Source organism: Oryx dammah, unplaced genomic scaffold (assembly GCF_014754425.2).
Source record: "Oryx dammah isolate SB20612 unplaced genomic scaffold, SCBI_Odam_1.1 HiC_scaffold_1, whole genome shotgun sequence".
NCBI classification, from domain to species: domain Eukaryota; kingdom Metazoa; phylum Chordata; class Mammalia; order Artiodactyla; family Bovidae; genus Oryx; species Oryx dammah.
Window position 1 is genome coordinate 82,582,170 of NW_024070185.1, and position 18,314 is coordinate 82,600,483.

General features: G+C 38.4%; 2 protein-coding genes across 3 annotated transcripts in view; one reads left to right on the forward strand and one right to left on the reverse strand.

Annotated features, from left to right (window-relative positions):
* The window catches only part of LOC120867416 (centromere protein P), a 236,777-nt gene that overhangs the window by 146,064 nt on the left and 72,399 nt on the right, over positions 1-18,314 (forward strand). The gene's annotated exons all lie outside the window — the stretch shown is intronic.
* The window catches only part of ECM2 (extracellular matrix protein 2), a 40,171-nt gene continuing 33,803 nt past the window's right edge, over positions 11,947-18,314 (reverse strand). For both annotated transcript variants that reach the window (XM_040245762.1, XM_040245753.1), the window contains exon 10: positions 11,947-14,731. In XM_040245762.1, coding sequence (XP_040101696.1) covers positions 14,563-14,731 — 169 coding nt within the window. In that variant the 3' untranslated portion in view covers positions 11,947-14,562. The remainder of the gene's footprint in view (positions 14,732-18,314) is intronic.

Here is an 18,314-nt window from a genome sequence, read left to right on the forward strand (position 1 = left end):
AAAGAATGCCCAATTTACATCAGTTAAGAGACCATCCTTCAAGGGGACATTTTTCTAAGTCTGGTGAGAAAGACTCACCAGTACTAGGTAGCACCAAACCAGCATCTTCATGATGTGCAGATTTGGAGACCAGCCTGTTTGCAAAGTGTGTTTCTAGTAGTTAGCAGAATTTCTTCTCTCCTCCCACAAAGAAAATCTGACTGTTGTTTGTTCCCAATTCCCAGAGAAATGGCACATGTTGAAGCAAGCCATAGCAAGAGTACTGTGCCTCCATGGTACAGGGCAGCCAGCCATCAGTTAAATAAAATATCCTTCTGTGGCCCTCACATCAAAGAGTTCCATATGCTGGACCTCCCTCTGCAGAATTTTAGGCCTGTCCTCGGTGCAGCACCTGAGGTTTGGCAGGCCTCCTGTTTGGTTATAATGCTCATGTCCATATTTATTCAGTTATATTTGGTTCAAAACATTTGTCTGTTACTTTGATGAATTGGGACATTGTAAAGGTTGAACTGGATTTTATTAACCCGAGTTCCATCAAAGCAGCAACCATAAATGGGAAGCTCCTTGGGCAGAAATCTGTGTCCTTCACAATGTTTTGTTTTTTTAACTTTAACCGGAGGTAAAGTTTACATTCCAGAAAAATAAACACCATAATGGTACAGCTCAATTAGTTTTCACAAACACCTAATCAAGAAATTCCAGCACTCCCAGACCCCCTGCCGAATCACTCTCTCTTCAGAGGAGGCTGCTGCCTGACTTCAAACACTGTAGTTCCCTGAACTTTCCATGTATATGGGTCATACATTGCATTCTCTTTTGAGCCTGGATTTCTTCATCCAGTGTTATGTTTTAGGGATCCATCAAGGTCACTGTGGTTAGCAGTAGTTTGTTTATTCTCATTATAAGCATACCTTCTTGTGCTTCACTTCATTGCATTTCATAGATCTAGTTTTGTTTGTGTTTTTTCATGAACTGAAGGTTTGAGGCAACCCTGTGTCAAGCGAAACTATTGGCCAGTAGTTTCCAATAGCATTTGCTCACTTCATGTCTCTGTCACATTTTGGTAGTTTTGTCAATATTGCAAACTTTTCCATTGTTATTATATTTCTAATGGTGACCTATGGTCAGTGGTCTTTGCTGTTAGGTCAGATGATGGTTAGCATTTTTAGCAATAAAATCTTTTTAATTAGGTATATTCTTTTAAAGACATAATGATATTGCATGGTAACACTGGCTGGGGCTGAGTGGCAGCTTCTCATTGCAATGAAGCGTGTGCTTCCCACCCTCTACCTTTGCCTCTGTGCACACAGTGCCCCTTTCCCATCTTACTCTTCCACCCCTTCCTCACCTCACCTCTCCTCTCAGTCATGGCATCTGCCCCACCACCACCCTTCTAAGCTGGGTTCTGCCACCTTATCTAGAGAACTGGGCGGCACATCATGTGAGACTGTTTTTCTAAAACTATGTTGTAGCCTCTTTTCTCTCCCGACTTGTGAGCCCTGAGGTTGTTTTCCTCCAGCATGATGTTGTGATCTTTAGTCAGAGGCTTAGGCAAAGAAATAGGCCTTGAAGTATAATGCCAAAATGTGAGTGGTCTTTTTGGCTTATTCACCCTATTCTGCTGACATTGTGACTACAGGTAGAGCCCAGGGCCCACAAACCCCTTGCCGTAGTCTTGGAGCTGCCAATGGGAAGATTTACCTCACAACTACATAGACAGCCCAGCATGCACAGACACACCGTTTGGATATAAACTGGAGTTTTTTCTCCACACCTTTGCACATTGTCATTCTAGACACATCAGTGTACTTCCTCTTCCCTAAAGTATTGTGAGGAGAATTTCTTCCATTCTTGGTTCCTATGAGGGTCCTCTGAAGGGGACCTATTTCTTTTCTACATGTCTGTTTTTTACTGTTTGGGTTTTGCCTTATCTAAATTTGTCTTGGTCTAAATATTGGAGAATTAGTGTTACTATTTATAGTCTTTAGGAATCATGAATAATCTGCACATTATTATCTTGTAAACAAGTTTCAAAATTAGAAAAGCATTATTCACTTTACTTACATTTTATGAAAAGAAGCATTGGTTGCATGTATGTGTATGTGTATATTCAGTTGCTTCACTTATGTCCAACTCTTTGCAACCCCATGAACCGCAGCATGCCACGCCTCCGTGTGTCCATCACCAACTCCCGGAGTTTACCCAAACTCATGTCCATTGAGTCGGTGATGCCATCAAATCATCTCATCCTCTGTCGTCCCCTTCTCCTCTTGCCTTCAATCTTACCCAACATCAGGATCTTTTTAAATGACTCAGCTCTTTGCATCAGGTGGCCAAAATATTGGAGTTTCAGCTTCAACATCAGTCCTTCCAATGAACACCCAGGACTGATCTCCTTTAGGATGGATTGGTTGGATCTCCTTGCAGTCCAAAGGACTCTCAAGAGTCTTTTCCAACACCACAGTTCAAAAGCATCAATTCTTCTGCGCTCAGCTTTCTTTATAGTCCAACTCTCACATCATACATGACTACTGGAAAAACCATAGCCTTAACTAGATGGACCTTTACATTAAGTATATTTTAATGGATTGTGTAACAGTCTCTTATAGGAAGGAAGAGACTTCACAAGGAAGATTTTGGTCATCCATTTATTCAAAGATTGGTGTTAAACGCAGTGAAAAAAGGCAAAGTGGGATGGAGTATTGTCAGGGAAGCCCTGAGGAATGTGAGAAGATGTGCCTTGTAAATACCTACTTTAAGAATGTTCTAGACCATCAAATACTAAGATGTAAATAATGTGTGTTATTTATGCATAACCAAGTTTGTATATAGCTCTATTCAGTTCAGTCAGTCAGTCGTGTCCAGCTCCTTTCGACCCCATGGACTGCAGCACACCAGGCTGCCCTGTCCATCACCAACTCCCAGAGCTTGCTGAGACATGAGTTTACCCAAACTGGGTAAGCATGGGTAAACTCATGTCCATCGTGTCGGTGATGCCATCAAACCATCTCATCTTCTGTTGTCCCCTTCTCCTCCTGCCTTCAATCTTTCCCAGCATCAGGCTCTTCTCCAATGAGTCAGTTCTTCACATCAGGGGGCCAAAACATTGGAGTTTCAGCTTCAGGATCGATCCTTCCAATGAATATTCAAGACTGATTTCCTTGGACTGGTTGGATCTCCTTTCAGTCCAAGGGACTCTCAAGAGTCTTCTCCAGCACCACAGTTCAAAAGCATCAATTCTTCAGTGTTCCACCTTCTTTATGGTCCATACATGACTACTGGAAAAACCATAGCTTTGACTAGATGGACCTTAGTTGGCAAAGTAATGTCTCTGCTTTTTAATATGCTGTTTAGATTGATCATAGCTTTTCTTCCAAGAAGCAAGCATCTTAATTTCACGGCTGCAGTCACCATCTGCAGGGATTTGGGAGCCCAAAAAAATAACGTCCGTCACTCTTTCCATTGTTTCCCCATCTATTTGCCATGAAGTGATTGACCATATGCCATGATCTTAGTTTTCTGAATGTTGAGTTTTAAGCCAACTTTTTCACTCTCCTCGTTCACTTTCATCAAGAGGCTCTTTATGCTTTCTGCCATAAGGGTGGTGTATCTGAGGTTATTGATATTTCTCCTGGCAATCTTGATTCCAGCTTGTGCTTCATCCAGCCTGGCATTTCTCATGATGTACTCTGCATATAAGTTAAATAAGCAGAGTGACAATATACAGCCTTGACATACCCCTTTCCCAATTTGGAACCAGTGTGTTGTTCCATGTCCTAACTGTTGCTTCTTGACTTGCATACAGATTTCTCAGGAGGCAAGTAAGGTGGTCTGGTATTCCCATCTCCTTCAGAATTTTCCACAGTTTGTTGTGATCTACACAGTCAAAGGCTTTGGCATAGTCAATAAAGCAGAAGTAGATGTTTTTCTGGAACTCTCTTGCTTTTTCAGTGATCCAGCAGATGTTGGCAATTTCATCTGGTTCCTCTGTCTTTTCCAAATTCAGCTTGAACATCTGGAAGTTCATGGTTCACATACTGTTGAAATCTGGCTTGGAGAGTTTTGAGCATTACTTTACTTGCATGTGAGATCAGTGCAATTGTGTGGTAGTTTGAACATTCTTTGGCATTGCCTTTCTTTGGGATTGAAATGAAAACTGACCTTTTCCAGTCCTGTGGCCATTGCTGAGTTTTCCAAATTTGCTGGCATATTGAGTACGGCACTTTCACAGCATCATCTTTCAGGATTTGAAATAGCTCAACTGGAATTTCATCACCTCCACCTGCTTTGTTCATGGTGATACTTCCTAAGGCCCACTTGACTTCACATTCCAGGATGTCTGGCTCTAGTTGGATGATCACACCATGGTGGTTATCTGGGTCATGAAGATCTCTTTTGTATAGTTCTTCCGTATATTCTTGCCACCTCTTCTTAATATCTTCTGCTTCAGTTACGTCCATTCCATTTCTGTATATAGTAGGTATTCCCAAAGACTTCTGAAAGATGTGAATTCATGGGTTTGATATGACTTTATTGGCAGTTTTGAATGTTCAAGCATCTCTCATGGTGGACTAGGCTCTGTAGTTTATAATGAATTGACTTTATACAGTAGGTCATGACCCATGGGCAGTTTCTAGCCCACAGCTGTGGTTTGTTTGGAGCACATGTTATTTTTTAAAAACAGGAAATTTACATCAAAGGCCAGATTTACCATATTTTAAAAGTTCAATTTGGAAAAGACCACACTGAATTTCTGTGCCATTCCAGCAAATGGGTGAGCTCTTGGCGGTGGTCTTCTTCAGATGAGTTTCTGGTCCCTGGCTCTCACCTACCGTTCTTCTATACCCAATGCTGCTAAGGACTCACTTCTACAACCTGCAGGTTGAGCTACTGCCATCATCCTGTTTAATGTTTTCCTCTAAAAAGGAATTAATGCCATAAGTAGTCATTTTAAATGAATTGAGTTGGATTTATAAAACTATGGGTATCAAATATTTTCAGATAATGACTCATAGGTCAGTTTGCTTTCAGGAATGAGTATAAGTAATGGTTTTCTTTTAAATAAATTTTCTACCACTTTCCTCTGAGAAGACTGAAAAATAGTGAGTGCATCTAACTTCCAATCTGTGTTGCTAAGGTCCACTTTTCATTAGAACGAGCAAGGCTTGTGAGAAAAATGTCAAGTAACAGATCAGGACCAGGGAATTTGTAAGGTATGCCTGAAACATCATATCAGCAGGCACAAAAGCTCACAGAGAGAATTGCAGACTTGTGAACAGAACATAGAAGCTTGGGTAAAGGCATAGTTCAGTTCAGTTCAGTTTAGTTGCTCAGTCATGTCTGACTCTTTGCGAACCTCATAGAATAAGGGTGGCAATGGATTATAACACATCAAATGCAAAATCCTTTTTATTGTAACAAGGAAAGAGGGTCAAAAGGGTCACAGATCCTTCTGTAGAGGCATGCCAACTAATGAGTACAGAAGGAACCATAGAATTAGAAAGTCACCACTGTGAAACTTATAATGTAGTCACCGATTTAGGCAAAGAACTTCAATAGGAGCTAAAAGCCAGTAAATGAAAAGTTATTGGATGGCATGATATTCACACATACCTAAAGTCTTACTTTGTAGGATATTTCTTAATTACAAGGAGATGAAGATACCACCTTAACCAAATGTCTTAGCATCACCAACAACAGGCCAGCCCAACATTTTGTGCTTCCTGATGTGATACAAAAGAAAGTACATGATATCACCTATGTGGGATTCTTGCCAAAAATATTCTGCCTAAATCTAAGCAATGAGACAAATGTGTATTAGGGGACATTCTGCATGGTAGCTGGCTTGGAATCCCTTCAAAAAGTGAAGGAGTGGAACACACAGACTGACAGTTGCTACTTTAGATTACTAGAGACTAAAGGCAAGTGAATTCTGACTGGATCTTGAGCCATTAGATTACACCACACACAGCGATTTGGACATTGTTGGGACAGTTGGGGAACTCTGAATATGGACAGGATGTTGATACTGAATCAATATTAAATGTCTGGGGTTTGAGAATGTGATCATTGTTTCATGGTTATGTAAGAAAATGTCCTTGTTCTTAGGAGACTCATACTGAAGCACTGGGGCAACATGTTATATCTGCAACTTACATTCAAATAGTCCAGCCCCTGTACCCCACAAATACATATATATGTATAGATATGAATGTGGAAAGAGTGAAAAAGATAGAATGAAGATGACAAAATATTAATTGGTGAATATAGGTGAAAATATATAGATGTTCATTGTATTCTTTCAACTTTTCTGTGACCATTAAAAATATTGCTAAATAAATGGGGAATAAATGCTAAATATTTGTGGGAAATAAGGGAATAAGTTGCCTTAAATTAATTTTAACTCTGATTTATCCTTAACTGCGGTGAAATATTTACATGAAAAGTTTAAGTTGATTAAGGTGTTATTCTACATTTAGGGTGGGTTTTATGAGTCTGTTGATACATGTGAAGTGTTTGTGTATTTTTCTGCATAGAAGAGCCATCAGAGCTTCAGTCCTATCTTCAAAGGGTAGGTCCATTCTTCAGATAGTTTAGAACTACTGACCTAGAATAGATTTACAATTTTCAGTGCATTCTTTATTCTGACTATCACACAGTAGTTAATATCTCAGACAGTTCATATATAAATTTGGTAATTGTGAATGTAATTCTCAACTTATGTAAAGCAAATGAATTTTCAGCAGTTCCCAATTTATAAAAAGGTTTTCTTGTATCTTACATTAAGCTGTTAGTTTAATGTAAGTTTATTTGATCACAGAGATTCTGTTACTTAGAAACACACCATGACATTCTAGTAACATGATGTATTCCTTTTCTTTTCCAAAATAATATGTGTTTAGTGCAATCACATGTTATTTTTAATACAGTCTACTTTCCCTTGTGTGGATTCACATTCTTCACATTTTGTGCAAAGGGAGAGACTTAAGTTTTTTTTAATCCGTTTTCTTGTAGAAAAGGAAACAGTGTCAAAAAAGAAATAATCATGCCATTTATTCTTTAGTTGTATAATCACTAAGCTCTATTGATCTAATTAGAAATATTCACCTCTTTGCCAATAACAGTGTGTGACAGACCAAATTTCAATGTGACTTATAGTTTCAACTCTTCCTGTTCAGAATGTTGAAGCAAAGACATGTGAGTAATATGTTATAATATGCCAAAGTGTTGTTTAAGACATATAGGATGAAATGTACACTAACTCATAACTACACTATTTACGTAGATTGTAGTTCCTCTAAAAGTCTTTCAGCAATGCTTCTGGGTCTGTTGCAGTAGTTTTAATCAGAGCTGATGTTCAAAAGAAAAGTAAATACTTAAACACCCCAGAACCATCTGCCCAGAGCACACTGCACCTGGCCAAGGCTTACACGCAGACTCTTACTATATCCCTGTAGACCAACTTACGGATTATCACTATGGTAGAAACCCATCTGCAGAACAGATTTATTGATCAAGTAGTCTTCTCGTTTGGCTATTTTAAATACAGTTTCTCTCTCTCTCTCTCTCTTTTCTTTTTTTTTGGTTTTATGTTATTATAGTGAATCACACTTGTAAGTCAAAATTACTTTTCTTTCCTATAATCAGGATTTTTTAAAATCTGCTTCTAATCTACAATAAATAGTTTAGATTCTTTGAGTTCTGGTTTTACACTGAATTTATAACATGTTCTAAGCTGGTTTCATTCTATTCTGTGCAATGGATGTGAGCATGCACTGACACAGCACAAAGGCCACCAAGCTCAAGAGAGCTACTGACATGGCTGCAGCGTCCCATGTGAGCCCAGTCCTCTACAGAGAGCATTATCTGACCCCTGCTCTACTGTAATAGGCCCATTCTTTTCTCCAGTATATATCACAATCTAAGGAATCATTTCCTTAAATTATTAATATCTACCATATTATGAGACTTGGCAGCCTTGAATAAGTCACTGAACTTTCCTACCTTCTGGTTTCCCAGCACCTATCCTTGAGGGAATGGATAGTCATCTGACGTCCACCCTGTGCTCAGAACTGTTGTGGATGTCACCTTATTTAACCTTCACAGACGCCTTGGTAGGCAGATATTCTCCTCAATTTCATGGGCAAGGAAACTGGAAATCAGAGTCTAAGTAACTTGACCATGTCCACAGCTAATAAGGATTCCAGTTTCAGACCCAAGATACCCATTCTTGTTTTTTCATTGCAAGAGATGAACTTCATTTCATAGACTTCTAGGGTTTAAGGCCCCCTGGAATCATCTGGTATAGGCTAGAGGTGGCCAGAAACATCTATTTTCATACATGTGTGTGTGTGTGTTACTCGCTCAGTCGCGTGCAACTTTTTGCAACCCCAAAATGCTTTTAATGTTTTTGAATTTTAAGTTGAATTCATATTCAACTATGGACAAATGAATAATTCAGTCATTACAAATTTGTAAATACTTCTCCTATGAGGACACTTTCTGTTTTCTAAATAAGGGAAAGAGGTGAAATAGATATCATAGAGGGTTTACCCAGTCCTTTGAGGTTTCACTTAAACAGCAGAACTTGAGTATTTTATTTTTTTATGTCAGCATCTATGAACCTAGTAATTCATGTTGTTTAAATGATGGCTTTGGAAAACATTGTCAGTGTTGCTGTTATGGAGAACAATCAGTTGTCAAAGCATGACTTATTTTTTTATAAAATATACTCTGCCTTCTAATGTCCATGTCAGAAAATATTAATAAGAGAAATTATTCCTTACTAATTATATGACTGTATATAAATCTTTATCACTTTTCCTTTAAAAATCCTTAAATTTTGCACATTTCTCTTTGTTTTGTTTAGGGATAGTATTAATGTCAGCTTTGGACAACTCATGAGCTGATTGTTTAGACTGAGAGATCAACAATTATATTAGTACCTACTCTATACACAGAATATAGGGATTCAAGAAATGAATTGTCTCTTATTTTGTTTTACAGTCTTTTAGGAAAACATAGTATACTTTCTACCAATCTACTGTACAACATCCTACATTGCAAATAAATAATCAGTGCAGACCTAACTCATAAAACCAGACCTGTCTGTCAGGAGATTGGTGGAACAGATGCCAAGTACTGAAGGGAGGAGGCACTTGCTGAGGAGCTGGGCTTCTAGGCACAGCTTGCCTTGTGCCTTGGAAGCTCCTTGAGGTCAGATCATATGGCTCAAGTCAGATGCAGCCATACAGTAAACTTATTCCTCTTGAAATTGAAAGTCAGTACCCATTAGGCTTCTGCTTCTGCCCTTCTCTTCATCCACCCCTCATTGTAACCTTTCCTTCGGATTCCCCTCCAGCTGAGTGCATTCCCTTCCTCCTGCCTAAATTCTATAGTGACACCTCCAAACTTCAGCATATTCTCACCCAAACTGTCTCTTTTTCTAAGTTTCTCAGCAGCATCACTGAGACTCAGAGCAGTTTTCCTTTTTATCTGCTTTTCTCTTCTTTGTATCCCTTGCCTGGTAGATCATTATCCCTTTTCCTTTTTTCTTTGTATCCCTTGCATGGTAGATCACTACTTCCCTTTTCTTTTTTCTTTTCTTCTCTTCCTTTTTACAATCAGTTCATTTTTTAAATTTTATTTATTTTTATTTGGAGGATAATTGTTTTATAATTTTGAATTGGTTTCTGCCATATATCAACATAATCAGCAATAGGTATGCACATGTCCCCTCCCTTCTATCAGTTCATTTTATTTTTAATATATTCTCTATTGGACTTCCCGGTGGCTCAGTGGTAAAGAATCTGCCTATGATGCAGGAGACACAGGTTCAATCCCTGGGTCAGGAAGATCTCCTGGAGGAGTGCAAGGCAAGACATTCCAGTATTCTTGTCTGGAGAATCCCATGGACAGAGGAGCCAGGCGGGCTACAGTCCATAGGGTCACAAAGAGTTGGACACAACTGAAGCAACTTACTGTGCACACATGTATATTCTCAGTTATTCATGGTTCATAATGTCCTTCTGAGATTGAGCCCCTCAGAAGATGACAAATATGGCAAGCTTGCCTTCAGACTTAACCTCCAGCAATGAGAATGTAGGTTTGTTTTTTTTTCTTTCTTTCTTTCAAAGTCTCTGTCATGTATCCCTGTTTCTGCTTGTTCCTCCTGTCACCTATACTGAGTGGGTCCCTCTTATTCTGTTTCTAGATTATTAGAGTGGTGGCTCTTTTCCCTTAATTACTTTCATATACCTCTCTTCAGAGTTATCTGGTGGTATCCTGTATTTCTCACTGCAGTTAAGTATGGTGTCCTCTTATGGGCCTTCCAGGCCACCCCAAGCCTCTTATTTCCTGTATGGTCTCTTCTCCACTGGTGAACCTCAACTATGCTTGGCTCATGGCTCTTTGCTTCAGTCAGTTATTCCCTCCCCTTCAGCTGATTCAAATTTCAAGCCCCAGTTTAAGCCTAGGGATCTTTTCTCCCCCAAACTCAGTGCTAGTTATTTCCTTTACCATATATACCACAGACTTCTTTATTACTCCTGATCTAAATTTGTCAACTCAGGGAAACCATTTTTGCCTATAGCACACTGTGGCACCAGTAGAAATTTGGGATTTTATCCTAATTTAGCTATATACCCATCATCTGTGACTAAATTTCCACATACCAAATCTAAAATTATCTTGAAACAAGCATTATAGTTTATTAACACTTTCCAGTGAACTTAAAGGTTTTGACTACACAGTTTGAACGGTTGCAGGAATAATCACATTCTTCTGTGCGAATGAGGTGATCATCCTTATTGCTGTTAGTGGTGTCAAATGTGGACTAGAGGCACATTTCAACTCGTGTTGTGGGTGGTGTTTTCCATGTTAATAGAAGAAGTCATCCCTAGGAATAGTTAACTTTAACCTCAAGCCCAACTCCTAAGGGATGTACGTAGAGTCAGTCACTTGACCGTAAAAGCCGAAGGAGACAGTGTTGTATCTTCTCAATCCTTTTGGCAGCACCTGCCAGATTTATGGGTGCACCTACCCACTCTCAAGTGTCCAGACTTTCCACTTTCGGGACTGCATTCAGCAGATGCATGTTAAGTCCAGGCTCAGTCACATACTCCCTGTTGTCCCCAAATGCCGCATATTCACCCTCAGGGTGCTGGGGGCATCCTCACCTGTCTGCTCCATAGGGAGTCACACAGTCTGGCAGAGACAAAGATGTGATCCCAATCTCTGCATGCAGCAGCACTGCCGTATTGTCCCCATCCTATAGAACATGCACTCACGCTAACTGCCCTTCAGGGTGTTTTAGGTCAGAGGTCAGCAGTCTTTGGTTGTGACAGAGGTGCTCAGGGCTGAGCACCACTATGGTGCTGGAGCTCCAAAGGAACAGACACAGCTACTAAGCTTCCTTGTCCCGGCATACCCAGAGGTTGGCTCTGTTCAGGCAGCTGTAATCCTCGTAACTAAGAAATGTTTCTTCAGGCCAAAGGTCTCCAGTGAAGTTCTCTGAAAGTATAGGAGCAGCTGAGGAGAGAGGGTAAGGACCCGGGACTTTGGCTGAGTGTTCTTTATGACTTTTAGAACTTGATGTGTGATTTATATAGTACCTTGTCTGTTGGTTTCAAGAAATAAGGGGAGCTAGGGAGGCAGACAGGAACAGTGTCAGCTAACCCTTTCTGATGGTAGCAGAGCTGTTTTGTCTGAAGGGAGTACACAGACTCTGTGTACTTCCTCTCTCAAGGACCCCTCCTCCCCAGGGCACCATGAACTCCTGATGAGCCATGCTTGAAAACCATTGATGTGTTCCAAGAATGCTATTTTGTAATTGAATCAAGTGATCCCAGAAAAGTTAAATGACTGCATAATTACTGGAGACCAAGATGGGTACCCAGATGTCCTGATTCTTGGTGTAATTATTTCCTTATAATTCTAGGCCATAGGTTTCTTTAACCACATCATATCTTTAATGCTTTTTATGAAATACCTTAATCTACAATAAGCCAAATCTTAAAATTGAAAATATAGTTAGTATTTAGTGTACATCTGTGTTAGTAATTACAGTATACTAATGAAGCCAAACAGAACACCTCTTTGTTATACATTATATAAACATTATATATCATGAACAGTGTTTGCTATATGGACATTTATCACTTTTTAAAAATGAAATTAAAGCTTCTATCCAGAGCATTATAAACTTTCAAAGCAAACAGGTTTAATGCTAGATATATTTTATATTTTAAATTATATAATCAGTAAAAATAAAAGCATCTTCCAACTTAAGAACAAAGCTTCCATCAGTCATTCTGATTTTTCACCTTTCTAGAGATTCTTCTCCCAACAGGGTATCTCTCAGTGCACAGTAGTATCTCAGTGTGTGCCTGGGTCTAGTGTTACTCCAAGCCTTCTGGGGGTTGCAGTGTCTTATTGTGACTTTTGCTGTTTGCACACTCTAGAGACCCACAATCTGGGAATACCCCTAGGCCTAAGGCAGAGGGGCTTTGGGACCTCAACATACTTTATTACATCACCACCCTGTTGTACTGATTTCATCACACTTGACTTGTTAATTTGATTGTCTGTTTGATTTCCTGCTTATTGCCCCTAAAACACCACACATTCCCAGAGAGCAGAGACCTCATCTGATCTCTTCATCCCTTTCTCTCTAAAACAGCATCTGGGACACAGCTGATTAAAATCAGAAGGACAAATTAATGCAAGAATGCTTCAGTATTCATCTCTGTTGTCTAGGATGCTAATTCTTTTGACTTACTTTATTTGGTTTGAGTCCCTCTGACAGTAATTTTTTTTTTACTGTTTAAGTTGCTTTAAATCATTTACATTGATGCATTTATATTCAGACAGCACAAGGGTTCTTGTTAAGTTAAACAAATACCTGTATCTTCTTGTTATTTGTCTTTCATTCAACTTGGCCAATTTAAATTAGTAATGTTTCTTCTACATACCCAAACTGGTTATAAATCTGAACTTTTTGTTCCGTAGATTTTATTTCTCTTCTTAGACACCTGGCCTTTGATGCTTGATTCTAACAGTCTGTATCATATTGTTATTCTTGCTCATATTGTGATCTCAAAAGCCTATATGTTAAGAAGGGGGGCTTAGAAATAACATTATCTTAAATGGGATAAATCAAACTTCTACATCTTGAAAGCTCCCCAGGTAATAATCAACTTTGATTGAATATGCTGTTTACTGTCAGTTTTATATGAAAGGTTGGCAATATTAAGTGTACTCCCTATGCATGTCACCCTTCCCAAATACTTTGTATTCTTCTCTGGTTCTCGTAACAGCCCTGTGAAGTGGGGCTGAAAGGCTCTGAGAAATGTGGGAGAACTATTAAAAGATTAAATAACTAAAGTTTGAAAAATTAGAGTAATCTGCCCAATGGGGCCAAGACTAGAAATTAATCTAGTGTTTTAATTAATTAAAAACACCTAATCTGGTGTTTGTCCAAGGTACAAAACTGAGAGTAACAAGAAAAATCAACATGGTTTCTATATGTGTCTTTTAAAAATTATTTTAGAAATAAAGATAAGATATCATTATATAATGAAAATTTTAATACATGATATGATTTTGTTAGGAGCTACTACATAATGAATACTAATAGCTTTATGTTGTATTGAGTCAAAAGATACATTTGAGCAAATTAGGACCAAGACAAGAGATGTTAACAATGACCAGAGGAGCAAAAGTTTTTTAAATGTATGCATTAGGTTTCTATTTACAAGGTTTAGTCAAGGGTAGTTAACTTATATTTTAAGCAAACTCCACTGCTTTCCATAAATCTTTTGATCTTGAGCAAATAATTATGAGGGTGATCTTAAAATACTGTTAAACTTTTTAGACTTACAGAGAAATTGTAAAAATCATATAGAATTCACATATACCCTTCTCCCATCGTTCCCTAATGTTAATAAGCACATACTTAACCATAGTATAATTCTCAAAACCAGGAAATTAACCTTATAGTAATTATATTTTAATTCTATTCATGTAATTAATAGAAGGAACTAAAGCTAAGCCAATGATTAAGTTTATTTATATCAATAATTGTATTATAGGATCTTACTTACAGAAAATTAATAAATTTTTGCTTTAACAGAATAATAAACAGAACATTAGTTAATAAATTCTACCTATTATTTTTTCCAGCCATCCACTTCTTGGTCTTGAACATACATACTTTTTTAAAAGACTTAGGGAGTTCTTAGCTAATAGAAATTCTGTGGTCTGTTGTAAAGGGCATATTTAGTTTCAGATTCTCTCAGTCTACTTCAGCAGCACACAACATCCTATTCTTATGAGAAAAGTTTGCAGCAAGATGGCTTCTTTCTAGAGTGTGAAACTGAAAGCTTCACTGAAACTGTTAAAAGACTAAACCTTGTAAATATGTGTTTGGTTGTCCTGTGCATTGGTGATGCAGGTTGACTAGCATAATGATATTTTAATATGACATTGTATCTCTTATTGAGGAAAATGCTACTAAAACAGATATATGAGTATAATTTACAAGTGACAAGGAAAAACTTGGAATTACTTGATATTTTGTGGTTTAAGAACAATACTTGAATATGACCTTATGCATGAAAATGCATAGGATGATATTTCTCTTGTTTTAATGTAGTTGTTTTCAAGATGAAGATGTTCCAGATTCGAATCATCATCTTCTTCAGCATTGCAAATTTGTTCTGGAAGAATATTCCTGAGGAAAAATAGACATGCAGGTCATAAAGGATTGAAGTAATATTCCACCTTCATAATTTAGGAGTTAAAATAAAATTAGATCCTTGTCTTATATACCAGAAAAAAATCCAAATATGTCAAGATCTACATATGAAAAAATGAAGTCATAGAAGCAATAGAATAAAGCATGGTTATACCCTAGGAGGGAGGGAGAAATCTTCCTATGTGTGACTCAAAAACCAGAAGCACTAGGAGAAAAGATTAAAAAATTGGCTACAGTTTTTTTGTGTTTTTTTTTAATGTAAAGTTAAAAGACAAATCACAAACTGGGAAAAAGTGTTTGCAACTTAAATAAAGGGCTAATATACAAGGACCTAAAAAATCTAGGAGGCAAGATAAATCAGAAGGAAAAAAAAATACCTGGTGACCAGTTTACAGAGGAGAAAATGAAATGACATGTGAACATAAAAGGATGCTTAATTTCATTTATGATAAGAAAAATTAAATTGAAATGATACTGGCATGCCACTCTAACTTAGGTTTTTCCACCTTTCCACAGAACAAATCAAAGCTCATTCACATGTTCTGATGATAGAGTTGTATAGGATCAAGCATCACTGAAGGGAATTCAAAACTCTTCAGCCCCATGGAAAGGAATCTGGCAGTATATAACAAAATTACATATTCATTTTATTCCTTTCACTCAGCAATTCCATTTCTAGGGATTTATCCCAAAGTTAGATTGGAAAATACAAAATTATATTTGAACAGAGTTACTTATACACACAATTGCATTCATCTCACATGCTAGTAAAGTAATGCTCAAAATTCTCCAAGCCAGGCTTCAGCAATACGTGAACAGTGAACTTCCAGATGTTCAAGCTGGTTTTAGGAAAGGCAGAGGAACCAGAGAGCAAACTGCCAACATCCGCTGGATCATGGAAAAAGCAAGAGAGTTCCAGAAACACATCTATTTCTGCTTTATTGACTATGCCTTTGACTGTGTAGATCACCACAAACTGTGGAAAATTCTGAAAGAGATGGGAATACCAGACCACTTGCCCTGCCTCTTGAGAAACCTGTATGCAGGTCAGGAAGCAACAGTTAGAACTGGACATGGAACAACAGACTGGTTCCAAATAGGAAAAGGAATACGTCAAGGCTATATACTGTCACCCTGCTTATTTAACTTACATGCAGAGTGCATCATGAGAAACGCAGGGCTGGAGGAAGCACAAGCTGAAATCAAGATTGCTGGGAAAAATATCAATAACCTCATATATGCAGATCACACCAGTCTTATGGCAGAAAGTGAAGAAGAGTAAAGGGCCTCTTGATGAAAGTGAAAGAGGAGAGTGAAAAAGTTGGCTTAAAGCTCAACATTCAGAAAACGAAGATCATGGCATCCTGTCCCATCACTTCATGGCAAATAGATGGGGAAACAGTGGAAACAGTGGCTGACTTTATTTTTCTGGGCTCCAAAATCACTGCGGATGGTCATTGCAGCAATGAAATTAAAAGACGCTTAGTCCTTGGAAGGAAAGTTATGACCAACATAGATAGCATATTAAAGAGCAGAGACATTACTTTGCCAACAAAGGTCCGTCTAGTCAAGGCTATGATTTTTCCAGTAGTCATGTATGGATGTGAGAGTTGGACTGTGAAGAAAGCTGAGTGCCGAAGAATTGATGCTTTTGAACTGTGGTGTTGGAGAAGACTCTTGAGAGTCCCTTGGACTGCAAGGAGATCCAACCACTCCATCCTAAAGGTGATCAGTCTTGGGTGTTCATTGGAGGGTCTGATGTTGAAGCTGAAACTCCAGTACTTTGGCCACCTCATGCGAATAGTTGACTCATTGGAAAAGACCATGATGCTTGGAGGGATTAGGGGCAGGAGGAGAAGGGGACGACAGAGGATGAGATGGTTGAATGGCATCACCAACTCAATGGACATGAGTTTGGGTGGGCTCCGGGAGATGATGTTGGAGAGGGAGGCCTGGTGTGCTGCGATTCATGGGGTCGCAAAGAGTTGGACACAACTGAGCAACTTAACTGAACTGAACTTAACACCTTGTGCCATTATTTATAGTATAGAGAAATGGAAACAATCAAATGTCTATCAGTAAGAAACTGGTTGAATAAAGTCCCTACGTAATAGTACTATTCAGTTGTTAAAAGGAAAGAGGATATTTTCTACATACTGATATGGAGTGATATTCAGGACATACTGATAATTTTTAAAAGTAAAGACTAGAAAAAAGAAAATAATACTTATTCTTCTTATTCACAGATGAATAATACTTCTATGTGATAATTTGTATAATAATTCTGAGGGGTTATGGAATATGAATGTGTATGCTTACAGTTTCAAAAATAACACTGGAATCATCAACAGGAAATTAATTTTAAAAATTAATCAAAGGAGAAGGATGAAATACAGTATAAGGGACAGGCATAGAAAAATATTATGTAGAAAGTAGCAATTCCTAAAATACTTTTGAACTGTAGCGTTGGAGAAGGCTCTTGAGAGTCCCTTGGACTGCAAGGAGATCAAACCAGTCAGTCTTAAAGGAAATCAGTCCTGAATATTCATTGGAAGGACTGATGCTGAAGCTGAAGCTCCAGTACCTTGGCCACCTTATGTGAAGAACTGACTCATTAGAAAAGACCCTGAAGCTGGGAAAGATTGAAGGGAGGAGAGGAAGGGGATGACAGAGTGTGAGATGGTTGGGTGGCATCACTGACTTGATGGACATCAGTTTGAGCAAGCTCTGGGAGTTGGTCATGACAGGGAAGCCTGGTATGCTGCAATCCATGGGGTCACAAAGAGTTGGACACAACTGAGTGACTGAACTCTAAGCAAACAAAAGACCTATCTGAATATTAAATTGTTGACATACTGTTACAGAGAAAACTACTGTGCTTAAGCTATACATCCTCCATGGAACATATTCAAAGGACAAATTGAACTACCAAAAACATAATAAACTTAATTAAGTACTTTTGCTGTTAGTTGTAATAATGGTATGCATTTATTACCTTACAAAATAGGTTTATATAGTGTAAGGTAGTAAATGTAAGTTATTGTTGGCTACGTAGATTTTCAGCTTAAGATAAGTCTACATCAGAAGGATTTCTCTATAGTGGTAAATTTTTTTGCTTTTGCTTTTTTGTTCAATTGGAGGATTATTGCTTTACAATATTGTATTGGCCTCCACCATATACATCAGCCTATAATGGCAAATTTGATTTGGGAATATCAGTATGACCCGTTTTTGTTCTTGTGTGTGTGTGTGTGTGTGTGTGTGTGTGTGTGTAACAAAAGTGCATATTTCTGGCAGTCCACTGAAAGGCCTTGGAGACTAAAAATACTTTTGAAAGAAAGATGCCTGGTGCCCAGACTGGGGCCTCTGAACACTATTCCCCAGTGAGAGGAGCTAGGGCTCTTTGGAAGGAGGCTGGCATTGGCCTGTAGTGGGGAATGTAAAAGTGAGCCATCCAAGATCTATGGAGGCCTGTCCAAGGACTCAGGAGCCAGCTCAAAGGGCTCCATCAGCTGAAGATGAGACAGTTAAGAACAGTAATTGCAACTGATGGAAACAT